The sequence below is a fragment of the Aegilops tauschii genome, chromosome 7, assembly GCF_002575655.3.
Source record: "Aegilops tauschii subsp. strangulata cultivar AL8/78 chromosome 7, Aet v6.0, whole genome shotgun sequence".
In the NCBI taxonomy this organism is placed as follows: domain Eukaryota; kingdom Viridiplantae; phylum Streptophyta; class Magnoliopsida; order Poales; family Poaceae; genus Aegilops; species Aegilops tauschii.
The window spans coordinates 101,960,325-101,972,845 of NC_053041.3; the positions used below are offsets into that span (position 1 = coordinate 101,960,325).

General features: G+C 48.5%; 1 protein-coding gene across 1 annotated transcript; it reads left to right on the plus strand.

Annotated features, from left to right (window-relative positions):
- The first annotated feature begins 2,732 nt into the window (after positions 1-2,732).
- On the plus strand, positions 2,733-4,498 carry LOC109761296 (uncharacterized). The gene has a single exon (XM_020320098.4). It carries the CDS (start codon positions 3,134-3,136, stop codon positions 4,313-4,315), a length of 1,182 nt encoding a protein of 393 aa, XP_020175687.2. The 5' UTR covers positions 2,733-3,133; the 3' UTR covers positions 4,316-4,498.
- Positions 4,499-12,521: the final 8,023 nt, after the last annotated feature.

Below are 12,521 nucleotides of genomic sequence, written 5' to 3' on the forward strand. Positions count from 1 at the left end.
GTGTTTGCTATGCATATGATTTATGTATGTGAATTGTGTTTCAAATGGTTTATCCAAACAAAATATTACAATGAAAAATATTTTAGTTCATTTTGACATCTTTAACGTGAATGCAATTTGATATTGTTTCAAAACAAAACAAGAGTGTTGAGTCGGGCTCATTGTGGTACTTAAATGGTGGTCGGCAAAGATAAAGGTGTTCATTCTTGAGGTGGTAAAAGAATTAGCTTCGTGCTCATGCTCATAACAGAGGTACCTCTACATTGATGCCGCAACATATACTATTTTTTCCATTAGTGGCAACGTCCGAGTATTTAGCTAGTCAATTTAGTTGCGCTCGCTTCAGTGCTTGTAGTCATCGCTAGGTGGTCTACGAATCTGGATGTAATTTTTTTTATGTTCGTTGTATTGCCATAATTGAAGATGAATAGATTGAAAGTTTCTTTAAAAAAAAGTTACGCAATACAAAAATTGTGTCGACCAAGTAAAACGGGCAAATCGTCAAGCAAAGGTATGCAAAAGATAAATGACGATGAAAACCGTGGCGAAACCTATGGCAAATAATCAAATCCCACATTCATTTCCACATTTACAACCGGCGCCATTACTAGTCACCTAGTTGCCCCGCCCTCACCCAAACCAAAGGCGATCATGTTGATGCCCTCATCCATCCCTCTAACCCCGCCACGTCATGCAATCTCCCCCCGCGCATTTGTCCTCTCCCCTGTCACCTCCTCATGTACCACGGACCTTCTTCATCTCCTCGGTCGTCTCCGGCTCTTCGCTCCGCATCGTCGCAAATCACACGATCAAGAGATCTGAGTGCGATTTCGCGCGATGGCAAAGCCGTAAAAAATTCGTACTATTACTACCTTTTTTTTAGAAAACTAGGTAATTGCCCGTGCGTTGCAACGGGAGCATAAAATTAAATGGACAAGGAGCATAAAATTCTAGTGGTCCAACACTAATCATGTCAAATTTATACATATTATTCTTGTTTTTCTTATTTATTTTCTTCTTCCTTTTCTTCTTCTTTTTCTCCTTCATCAAATTATCTCCTCCTTCCCAGACCAAGATTTCCACCACCCTCAATTGCACATCTGGCGATTGTTTTTTTGGGGTTGCATCTGGCAATATAATGCGTAGATTGATTGTGCTTTATTTGGACGGGGTGTTTGGCAGCCATGGAAAAAAATGTATATATACAAATTGATTAAAGCAATATAATATTTCGCGACGATGAAAAAACTATTCTGTATTTCAGACTCACTGTCCATCTGGTTTTAACTAATATACAAGATGAACAAGCCGACAACAGATGTTTTGATCGGCAAGCCTGTTACTATGTTTTAGTGTATGCCAATATGTGCTTCATCTTTTAAGATAAAGACCAAGTGACGAAACAATGGTGGTTATTTCAAGAAAATAACACATTCTCAAGATACCACCTGGTATCATTAGCAGGTACAACTTTTAGTGTCACAAATGCAACACCGCTTCCAAGTTCCAACGTAATAAAAGGACACGCCCATACAAAAAAAGTTAAAGTAACACAGTGTCTATTTGCCATCAGAACTATTGGATATGGGATAAAAATGGTGTTGAAAACATGCAGTCCCCATTGAAGATAAGAAACGACCGCAATGAGATTACAGCCAGACTTTGAATCTCTTACCTTCAAAACCTGTAGAAATTGATGCTAATCAAATAGTAATCAGTGCTATACCCATGTAATATACTCAGGTGATTGTGTTAGTGCTTGGTACTATTGTTTTCGGCAATACCACACTAATCTATAGTAATTAGTGCTGAACCTCGAGTATGGAGATAACCCATTGACTACTGGCTTCACCCCTGCCTTAGTGCTTAGTACAATTATTTTCGGCAAAGGATTAAGTTTGTTTTTGCACATGTGGCAGAGCAGCTAGCAGCTGTTGCCTTTACCTGCACGAAACATTAGACTGAGTACAGAACCTTGTTTTATAAATATAACACAACTATTATCTCACATCAAAATCTTACCTGTATTGGAATCTTACAACAGATGTTTACATTTACTTTCTGAAGAACAAGAAGCTACTACTATTTTTACATTATACTGGGCGAGCACATTGGGAGAGTGCCATGTATCATTGTTTTTCCTACTGCAGTGTAGCTTGTTTGACTGCTCTTTTGATGGCCCTGTTCAGTGCGAGAAGAGGCACATCTGACGCCTACCCAAAAAATAGAACTAAGAAATGACTATAAGGAGATGGGAAAAGAGATCAAAGAACGAACAGTCAACGAGAACCTTACCTCGAAAGGATCTTCATCAGGTTTTTCATTTCAGATATAGACAAGTACATCTTCACCCGCACTTAATCCAAGCAATCTCTATTGTTCAAGCAAACAAATCCACAGCTTGCCCCTGATTCTAGTCAATCGCCACTTCATAAGAGTTTCAATAATCTGCATTGAAAAGGTCAATTGAATTAAAAATAGTGTAAGTAACCAACATTCAGGCTGGTGCGTCACGAGAGGAGGAGGCGGCTGGTCTCCTTGGCCCAAGGCGGTGGAGGAAAGACCTGTTGCCGCAGGCGGCGGAGCTGGGGTCTACCTGTCCTGAGGCTGCCACGCCGGCGAGGACAGGGGCGAGCGCAGCCGTGGGATTCGAGAGGCCACCGCGCGTGGGCGAGGAGGGCGTCTGGTGGCGTGCTGGCGGGGTGTGGGGAGGGGTCCAGACGGTGATGGCGGACCAGAGGTCGGCGGCGACGAGGTCCAACAGAGAAGGGCGAGGTGCGGCAGAGGAGACGAGGGGTGGGCTGTTGCTGGCGAAGAGGAGAACGTGCGAGGGACATGTGGGCTAGCGCGGTCTTGCTGGGCTTGGCCCATGTGCACGCCGAAGAGGAGCGGAATGCTCGACGAAAGGCGGACGAAGGAGGACCGACGTAAGACGGGAAACGGAACCTTACTGTTCTTTTAGGTAGTATAAGTAAGTGGAGATAGAGATAGAGATGAAGATACTATTACTTGACAGAAACACTACGTAGGAAGCAGGCAATCGGGATGTTTTAGAAGTCTGAAATTAAAAAGAAAAAACACGACACAATAGAGTACCGTGCGGGCCACAGCGACCCAAAATAAAGAAGAAGAAATGGAAGCAAATCCCGTCAACCTTCGGCAGGCACCCTTTCCCATCAAGTCGCCGCCACGTGCTCACTGCCGCAACAACTCCCGGCTCCACCTCCGGCCGAGTCGCCCACTCAAAAACCAATCCCACCACCGCCTCCGCGTCCAGCGCGCTTACCAGATGCCACTCTCCTGCTTCGCCAGCGGCCGGGCCGACTCCTCCGCCGCCAAGGCCTCCTCGGCGACGTCCGTCTACTGGACGCACCTCGGCGCGATCAACCTGTCTTGGTCCCGCGCCGCGCTGGGCCTCGTCCTCACCGTCGACATCGGCCTCGCCGGCGGCGCCGCGCCCACGCGGTTTGTCCTCCTGCCGCTGCTCCCGTGGCGGCGGCGCGGATCCAAGCGATTCTCCGGCGCGTCCGGACATTCCGTCGCCTTCTCGTGGGACCTCTCGCGCGCCCGCCTCGCGCCGCGCCGGCCCGAGCCGCTGTCCGGGTACTTCGTGCTCGTGTCGATCGACGGCGAGCTCGCCCTGGCCGCTGGCGACCTCCAGTCGTCCTTGCCTTCGCCGGCGGCGTCGGCTGGACTCCTCCTCTCGCGCCGCGAGAACGCCTACCCCCCAGGATGCGGCGGCGCGTACACCACCACCGTGGCCGTCGCTGGCGAGGAGCACGAGGTGTCCGTCGCCGTGGAGGAGGCGGCCATGTGGGTGGCCCTGGACGGCAAGAGGGCCCTCCAGGTCCGGCGCCTCCCGTGGAAGTTCCGCGGCAGCGAGAGGCTCGACCTCCCGCACGGCGGCCGCGCCGTCCGCGTCACGTGGGACCTCCACGGCTGGCTCTTCGCCCCGGACGCCGCCGCCGTCTTCGTCCTCCGTTTCGACACTGACGAGGCGAACCCGGTGGACGACGACGACATGGAGGATGGAGACGTCGGCATGCACGCGTTAAGGCAGAACTCCTTCCGGAGCCGCCATGCCGACAGCAGCGGCGAGAGCGATATGAGGGGATCTTGGAGGCGCGGGCCGTTCAGGTCGGGCTCGGACTCGTCCCCGACGGTGTCCGTGGCGTCGACGTCCGCGGCGTCGTCGTCGGCCGGCAGCGTGGCGACGGTGACCGAGTGGGTCACGGCGGAAGAGGCCGAGCTGCGGGACGGCGGCGGCGGGTTCTCTCTGATAATCTACCTCTGGAAGAAGCGGAGGCCGCGGTGATGCCTTCACGGCGTCCGTGCCTTAGCTCCGTCGCAGTTGCATTGGATTGCACGCACGAACTCATGCCTCGTGCATGCAGAATTGTTGATGTGATTTCTTTCCTTGTCGCCATGGTCGGATGAGAACTTCTGGAATGCAATTTTGGCCAATTCGTCATTTATTATTTTTTAAAGGAAGGTCAAAGATTTGTTTCATCCATTAGTTAAAAAGATAATTGTCCGGTTAGTTAACAGAAGGACGCCGATAACGTCCACACGCGTGGGTGTTAAGGGGTTTGCCCACATATTTTGTACGGTATCTAAGAGGACCAGCCCACACGTCTACGTGTGAGCAAAACAACTAGCGCCCACACGCTTCTTTTTTTCCCTTGCAGTCCCTCTCTCACACGCCTACATGTGGGCAAAACAATTAGCGCCCACACGACCTCTCTCAGCCACCTACCTTACGGTCCCGCACGCCCAGCGTGACAGTCACCACGCGTCCCCGTAGTTGCCATGGTCCGGACCCTCTTCAATGTCGTTTACCCGCAGTTGCCATGTTGCTGAACTACAGTTGCCATGTCGGACAACTACAGTTGCCATGGTTGCTCAACTGCAGTTGCCATCTCAGGTCAAGTGCCAGATGCCATTTTTGGACAACTGCAGTTGTTGCCATGTATGGTCTGGTTTACTATAGTTGCCATGATTTGAAAACTTTAGGGGTTACCACCTACTAACACTAAGCAGTTGCCATGTATGGTATGGTTTACTACAGTTGCCATGGTTTGAAAACCTTAGGAGTTGCCACCTACTAACATAGAAGAACGTCCGTGCGTTGCAACGGGGCCACATTAACTTTAAGAGTTCAATATTAATATTCTCATACATATCAAGTGACATTGGCGACCATTTTTACCATTAAATCCTCACACACACACTCTCCCTCCCTCTTCCTCACTCTCTCCCCCTCTCCCTCTCTCTTTCTAACACACACACATATCCATCTTATTGGGTACGGGACCATAATCCATCTATTTCACACACACACGTGCTAGTGCATAACAATATGGATTATGTGTATTATAACAAATCGGCCAGCCACAGCTCCAAGAATAAGCGGAGGAGGTGGCCCGGGTCGGCCTCGTCCGGCGCGGGCCACGGCCCGGCTTCCAAGTGCGTCTGCGCGCCGGCCACCCACGCCGGGTCCTTCAAGTGCCGCTTCCACCGCACCAACTCCCAGGGCCACGGCCACGGCCAGGGAAGCCGCCCTTCTTCGCCCCCTTCACCCGCCGCGGCCAACGCGGTGCCGCGGCACCCGGCCTCGCCGTCCTCGTCCTCCGGCACCGTCGCGACCCAGTGACGCAGCCCAAGCATCGGCCTCGAGAATCAAGAACGCTCGACAACGGAGTGGGAAGGGAAGATCATATACATGTCATAAGAAAGGGAGTTTATTTACTGCTCCCTCGATGTATTGTTTCCTTTTGGAGATTGATTACCATCCGTGAGTTAAGGTAAGGTTAATGTGATTGAGCGATTTTTCTGAAAATCAATTATTTGTTTTCTAATTAATGTGATTGAGTGATTTAAGATAAGGTTAATTAACTTAGATTGATCTATAGAGATTGTTCGTGATTGATTCTACATTACTAAATAACTTGCGCCAGTATGGAAAGTTCTGATCTGTTCAGATTTCTTTCATTTCATGAGAGGGTGACGCGAAAATAAACCGATGAAGTGGGGGGAGGGGACGAAAAAAAATCTAAAAAAAACCAGCGAAGGTGGGAGGAGGTATAAAAAAACCATGAAAGGTGGGACGAAAAAAACCTGAAAGTGAGACTACCAACTGCTCCATTAGGAGTATAGACTAGGTGGTTGCCATGTAGCGCTGCAAAGAGACATGGCAAAACAATATGTTCGGGTAAAAAAGAGAGTTGCCATCTGCTTACAAGCACACTAGGGCAGTTGCCGTGTACCCTGCAAAACATATGGCAACTGACATATTCGGGTAAAAAAAAAAGAGAGTTGCCATCTGCTTACAAGCACACTAGGGCAGTTGCCATGTACACTGTAAAACGCATGGCAACTTGCAGTTTGGGTGTGGGAGAGGAGACGGGCGTGTGGGCGAGATGGCAAATGTCCACACACCAGCCCTTGTGCGTGAGTGAAAACTGGCGTGTGGGCGAATTGCTAAACGCCCACACACCGGCCCCTCCCTGTGGTGAACGGACGTGTGCGACCGGATGAATGCCCACACACCAGCCCAGTCCTACGTGGCACCACAAACATGCCAAAATTCGTGCACCCACAAACGGACGCGGATCCACGTGTGTGGGCGAGATGCAAACGCCCACACGTGTGGGCGTTAGTGTTTCCGTAACAAAAAACATGTGAAAAATGCCACGATGCGTTGAGGGGCAGAGGCACGCAGAAGATAATCCATACAAACAGTATAAAGAAGGTCTCATCGAGCTAGCACATTAGTGACACCATCAAACACTTCTTTCTGAGTAAGCATTATCGTTGTCCCTTCTTCATTAGCAAGGGACTGCAACTTCACAACAGACGACCGCCAATCCAACCCATCCAGTAGAGGGTGCGTGGAGTTACACGAAGTCCATGCCAAGCACTTTGCTACTCGCGACGAGGGCAACACAACTTCGACTCGACTCTGACAAATAGCTACGAAGTAGAACTGTGCAAGGCCGGTGTCATCGTAGATCGGCAAACGAACCACCCGATGCCCGTCATCATCCCCGCCGCAGCATGCATGCAGCCTCGACTTCACAACAACAAACAACCCGCGAACACACCAAAGAAGACCGACCCGACTACATCAACCATTGTCACCACTCCGACATCGCTCACCCACATCGTCATTGCCACGGAAGCCCCGACACCAGCACGGCCGGGCGGCGGTGGAAGTTCGTCATTTATGCATCCATACCGCGTGAATTGCTAGAGCAAAGTCCCATTGTTAATCCACGAGTGAGTGGCGGTCCGCTCCAAGACGAGGGGCTGTTCCTTTCGTACTCTTCCACCAGCACAAGTGCGATCGACTTGTGAGTCATCGGCCCGCAAGTACGTACGTGTAGCTACAAACAGAAGCTTTTGGGGGAGCAGTCGCCGCCTCGCCGGCCACCTGGGGAAGTTGGTAACCGTCTGAATCGGGAGAATTTTCCTCGTCTTCGGCTCGATGAGTGAGATTTTGAAGCGAACTCTGCGCGGGTCAGTGAGGGCGACGTGGATAGGGAGTGACGCTGGCTGAAAACCCGTCCGTGTGTACTACTGTACTGGTGGTCTGACGTTTTGGCGTTTGACCCGACCGTGTAGAGTGAACGCACGTTGCTTTGGGCGCCACTTTTCTGATCCTGGGACTATACTACTAGCAGCCACCAGTCAGTGTGGTGTCGATGTCGCTGACCAAGTCCTTGTCGAAAATAAAGAAATGTTTCCGCAAAATAAAATAAAAAATGTCGCTGACTGACCGAGTCCCGTTCAAAGTGAAGGAGGCCGTTGCGCGACGAATTTCCTCCGTTAACGCGTGGTGGGTTGGGCCCAATAGCGCCTGCTTCTCTCGCTCGTCTTGATCCGCTACTTAGTTTTTTTTTCTTATTCGTGGGGCTCGCCCCTCTGAAAAACCAGCATGGCTCGGGAGAAAAACCGGCTTCTGTTTTCTTGACATGTCTTGAAAATGTCGACCATTCAAAATATGTTTGGGGATTTAAAAAACGTTTCTCTTTGACAAAAAATAGTAGGGAATATCCCCTACCGCAATTCTTGTTCATTAGTAAAGAATAATGCAGAGATTTACACGAGTTTGTAGTTAAAAAATGTTCAGATTTTAAAAATGTTAGAATAAATCCGAGGCACACCGTCAATCATCCGAGGACCAAGCAATCACACGAGCACGACACCGAGATTTGTTAACGAGGTTCACCGATATGGCTACATCCCCGGGGCCTGACTATGGGCGCTCCTCCCCATGACACCGCTACAATACTGCACCCGGTCGCCCTAGACACCGGCACATGCCGCCGGCTTCCCCTGCGTTCCGGTGCTATTGTGTTGGCATAGGTTACATCGTGTGTGTACCCCCACTATATATGAGAGGCCTAAGATACAAGTGTCCTACTTGGACACGACTCTGTACCTTATCTAAACACAATACAACTACAAGTCCAACTGTAACCTACCTTGTACACAATATTCGACACAATTCCAACAAACTCCACCTTGGCGAATATTCTCCACCACCTTGAATTCGTCCATGCGTCAAACTCCCATGTACATTGGACTTGAGTTTATCCCATGAGCACCGCTGCTACTCCAAAGACTCCATATGACTCCACCTGCAACTTGTAGTCCCTTTTTTTCTTGATCACAGTCAACACTCGAGCAACATTAAGTTCCTTGTTACTCTAGTTTGTGCTCCCAACTTCCAAAGTATCAGTCCAACGCCATCACACACTGATCACTGACCCGCGTGAAAGTGAACAACTCACATATTGGGTGTCACACATAAGAGTTACCTGAACTCAACATCACCGCTCTTTTCTTGACCGCCTGTCTGAAACATGAAGGAATTTCACCATTGTTTGTAGTCATCCCAAGTCAAATTTGCAGTTGTCTCACCACATGTATAACCACCAGAGCCCTGTCCCGTCTCCATGTCCTGTGCGTACCGCACGCCTCGCCGCTATTACCGCGTCGAGCCTCTGCTGTCCCGGTCGAGTCTCAAGGGTCGCGAACCCACACCACTCAACCCCCACTGCAGAGTACCACCGATCATCACCGACCGATGACAAGTTTCACGCTTCCATCAGACCACTGGGCTCCAGTCCGAACTACGTGTCACTCGCTCTTCTCCAGCTGAATAGGCTTTGACTCTCTGTGCACTTACGCCGTAGTCCCTCAATCCAGCTCCACCTTCAACATGACTCCATGGTGGTTGTACGTGCCACCCCGCACCCCGTCGACTCCAAGCTCTCATGTACACCGTCTTGAATCAACCCCGCGCCATAGTCTTGTCGAAGCCACACAAGCCCTCGGGGCCTGCGCCACGTGTTTCCACGCCCCAGAAGTCGGTCACCATCAGCATCACGCTCCTACGTCGTCATCGCCTATCCCACCACCGTCTTCTGTAACAACCGACTCGCGTCGATCCGTCAGACTGTCTAGTCCGACCCAGCCGAACTTGTCCGGCTACACGACATGCACCAGACTCCACAAGCCTATTATGCACATCCCATATGACACGCTTGTCCGCGCCTCCGCCATCTGCCCACGTGTTCCAAGCCATCACAGTAAACCGACCCAGAAAAAAAACTTCCGTGCAAAATGCACAATTCTTCTTCTTTTCTGTCACTGTTTGTTGGCTTCTCCGTGTACCTTATAGCAGAACAAAGGACAAAACTTGATCCAACCAAACTGCTCTCATGCACACACACACGTGGTCCTGTAGCCTTTTTTCTTTTTGTCTCAAACAAATCCTCACGATGTCATTCGTATCTCATCCAGCCTCCTGATCGATCAGCTCGCAGCCTCTTTTCCTTCTTTTCTATTAGGCACGCGTCTAGCCTGGGACGCCAGGGTGCGTGGGTTGCCCTTGTGCTGATTCCGAGCTGCGCCCTGCAGACCTGCTCGCACCCGCACGAGAGCACTCGGTGCGCCTCGCGCTGCTTGGGCCGCGTGGGTCTGGTACACGCAATGCTCTAGCCTGCTGTCGGCACACGCCTGCTGCCCAATTGCCGTCAAGCCACATGCCCTACGTGGCGCTGCTTCCGCCTGGATCGATCCCGATCTCGCCGAGAACTCTACCTGCTTCCGTGCTTCGATTTCACCAAAAAAGTACTGCTCTGAACTGCACCTTGATTGATTTTCCGTCGACTACTCGTAGCAATCCTGGGATCACCTCGCTGTCTCGACTCTATCCAATCCGCTGCTGAACTCTCCCGAGCGATCAACTTTTCGACACCATACTCTAGATCAACACACAGGCGAACTCCGAACAACCTAGCTTTGATACCATTTATTAGAATAAATCGGAGGCACACCGTCGATCATCCGAGGACCAAGCAATCACACGAGCACGACACCGAGATTTGTTAACGAGGTTCACCGATATGGCTACATCCCGGGGGCCTGACTATGGGCGCTCCTCCCCATGACACCGCTACAATACCGCACCCGGTCGCCCTGGACACCGGCACATGCCGCTGGCTTCCCCTGCGTTCCGGTGCTATTATGTTGGCATAGGTTACATCGTGTGTGTACCCCCACTATATATGAGAGGCCTAAGATACAAGTGTCCTACTTGGACACGACTCTGTATCTTATCTAAACACAATACAACCACAAGTCCAACTGTAACCTACCTTGTACACAATATTCGACACAATTTCAACAAAAAATAATAACAATTTTATAAAATGGACATATATTTAAAAAATTCACATATTTTAAACAATGTTCATGCATCATAACAATGTTCAGGGATTTTCAAAAATATTCACCATTTTTGAAAATGTTTAACGGTTTAAGATGTTCATGAAATTTTAAGAATGTTCTCAAATTTTAAAAAATGATCATCTATTTTTAAAACCGAAAGAGAAGAAACAGAAGGAAAAGGGGGGGAAGAAAATTCAGTGAAACCTGAAAAAAAAAGAAACAGAAAACACCGAAATATAAATGAATCGAACGAAACTGGTGAAAAAACATAAAACCGTCAGAAAACGCGAACTGCTACAAGAAAAGATGACGGCCGAAAAAAAAAGTCATGCTAGAATGTCAGTCCCTTTTTTTTTTGAGGGGGTCAGTCCCGTTACTCAGAGTGGGTGCATAATTCGTACTGTGTTGCCTCTATGCTTCGTTGCGGGCCAAGAATAAGATATTCCGGCGAAAACCCTTAGGAGAGCTCCTAATTCACGCCTTCTGCCCCAAGGTAAGCGCAGCGGCGCTCACGCGCTACACAAATGGTCTGGCCCAGCAAGGAACCCCCGATCCCCCTCGCTTCGTTCTCAGGGTTGACCGCTCGATAATTGACCTGTTGACCGCTAACAGGTTTGACAAACTAATTATAAATTTGGAATAGGTTCCTAAAATGCAAAAAAACCATAATTTTTTTAAAAAGTGCAAGAATATTAAAAAAATAAAAATTCGAAAATGTGGAAGATTCATGGATATTTAAAAAATTAAGATTTTGAAACATGTTCACTAATTTGAAAAAAGTTCATAAATCGAAAAAATATCAGGAATTTGAAAAAGAGATAACAAATAAAGGTGAAAATCACAAAATTGAGAAAAAGTTCAACATTTTAAAAGAAAATTACCAATTTCAAAAAAGATCGTAAATTTATAAAAAGTTGATAAAAATGAGAAAAAGTTCATGAATTTGAGAAAATTTGATGAAGTTGATTTTTTTCCTTTTTAATTTTAAAAAAAATCTTGCGTATGGAAAAAGAAAACAAATAAGAAAAAGTGAAAAAGGAAAACAAAAAAACCGGCCCAGAAATACTACAAACGTAAAAGAAAAGAAAACTATCTGAAGCTTCCATGAGCTTCCAAAATCTGGGTGAGATTGCTCTTTACATGCTTAGATGGGTCGACCCATTTGGATATGGGGGGTCGGGGCGCGCCAGATGGAAAAAATGTAGCAAGCGACGCTTAAAGCGCCAAATAGGATCTTGCTCCGTCAAGAGGTGTCATGAACGTACCAAATATTATGGTCGTTTGCCAACAAAAACTAGAGAGCATGTTATAGGCAGCTCATCACCCTGTTGGTCTTGTCCCTATATTATTTTTATCAATCGAGCCCTAGACTTTGATGTAAAAAGACTTCCAATGATACGAGATATTGTCGAAAACTACAATCGGGTCCTCAAAGAGCTAGAAAAGCTCGATCTTCAACAAGAGATGAAACAACATTGTTGTTGTTGCTCCATTGCCAGAGCATGTCTAACGTTGTATCATGTGGCCGGGGATATCCTTGTGCTAAGATCTAGCTAAACCAACGTCCCAGAGAATAAGCCACTATTGTAGCAGTCTTCGTATAGATCGGAAATCCCAAAGAACAACCATCTTTTGAACAAAACTTTCGGTATTCCCAACGACGACACAAAAAACGCAGCTACATCAGAGATGGAGCAAGAACAACCAGAGAGCGACATGTCACGTCAGGGAGACACCCAAGGGGAGAAACAGCGCTACAACTTCATCTTTGCCGCAAAAAC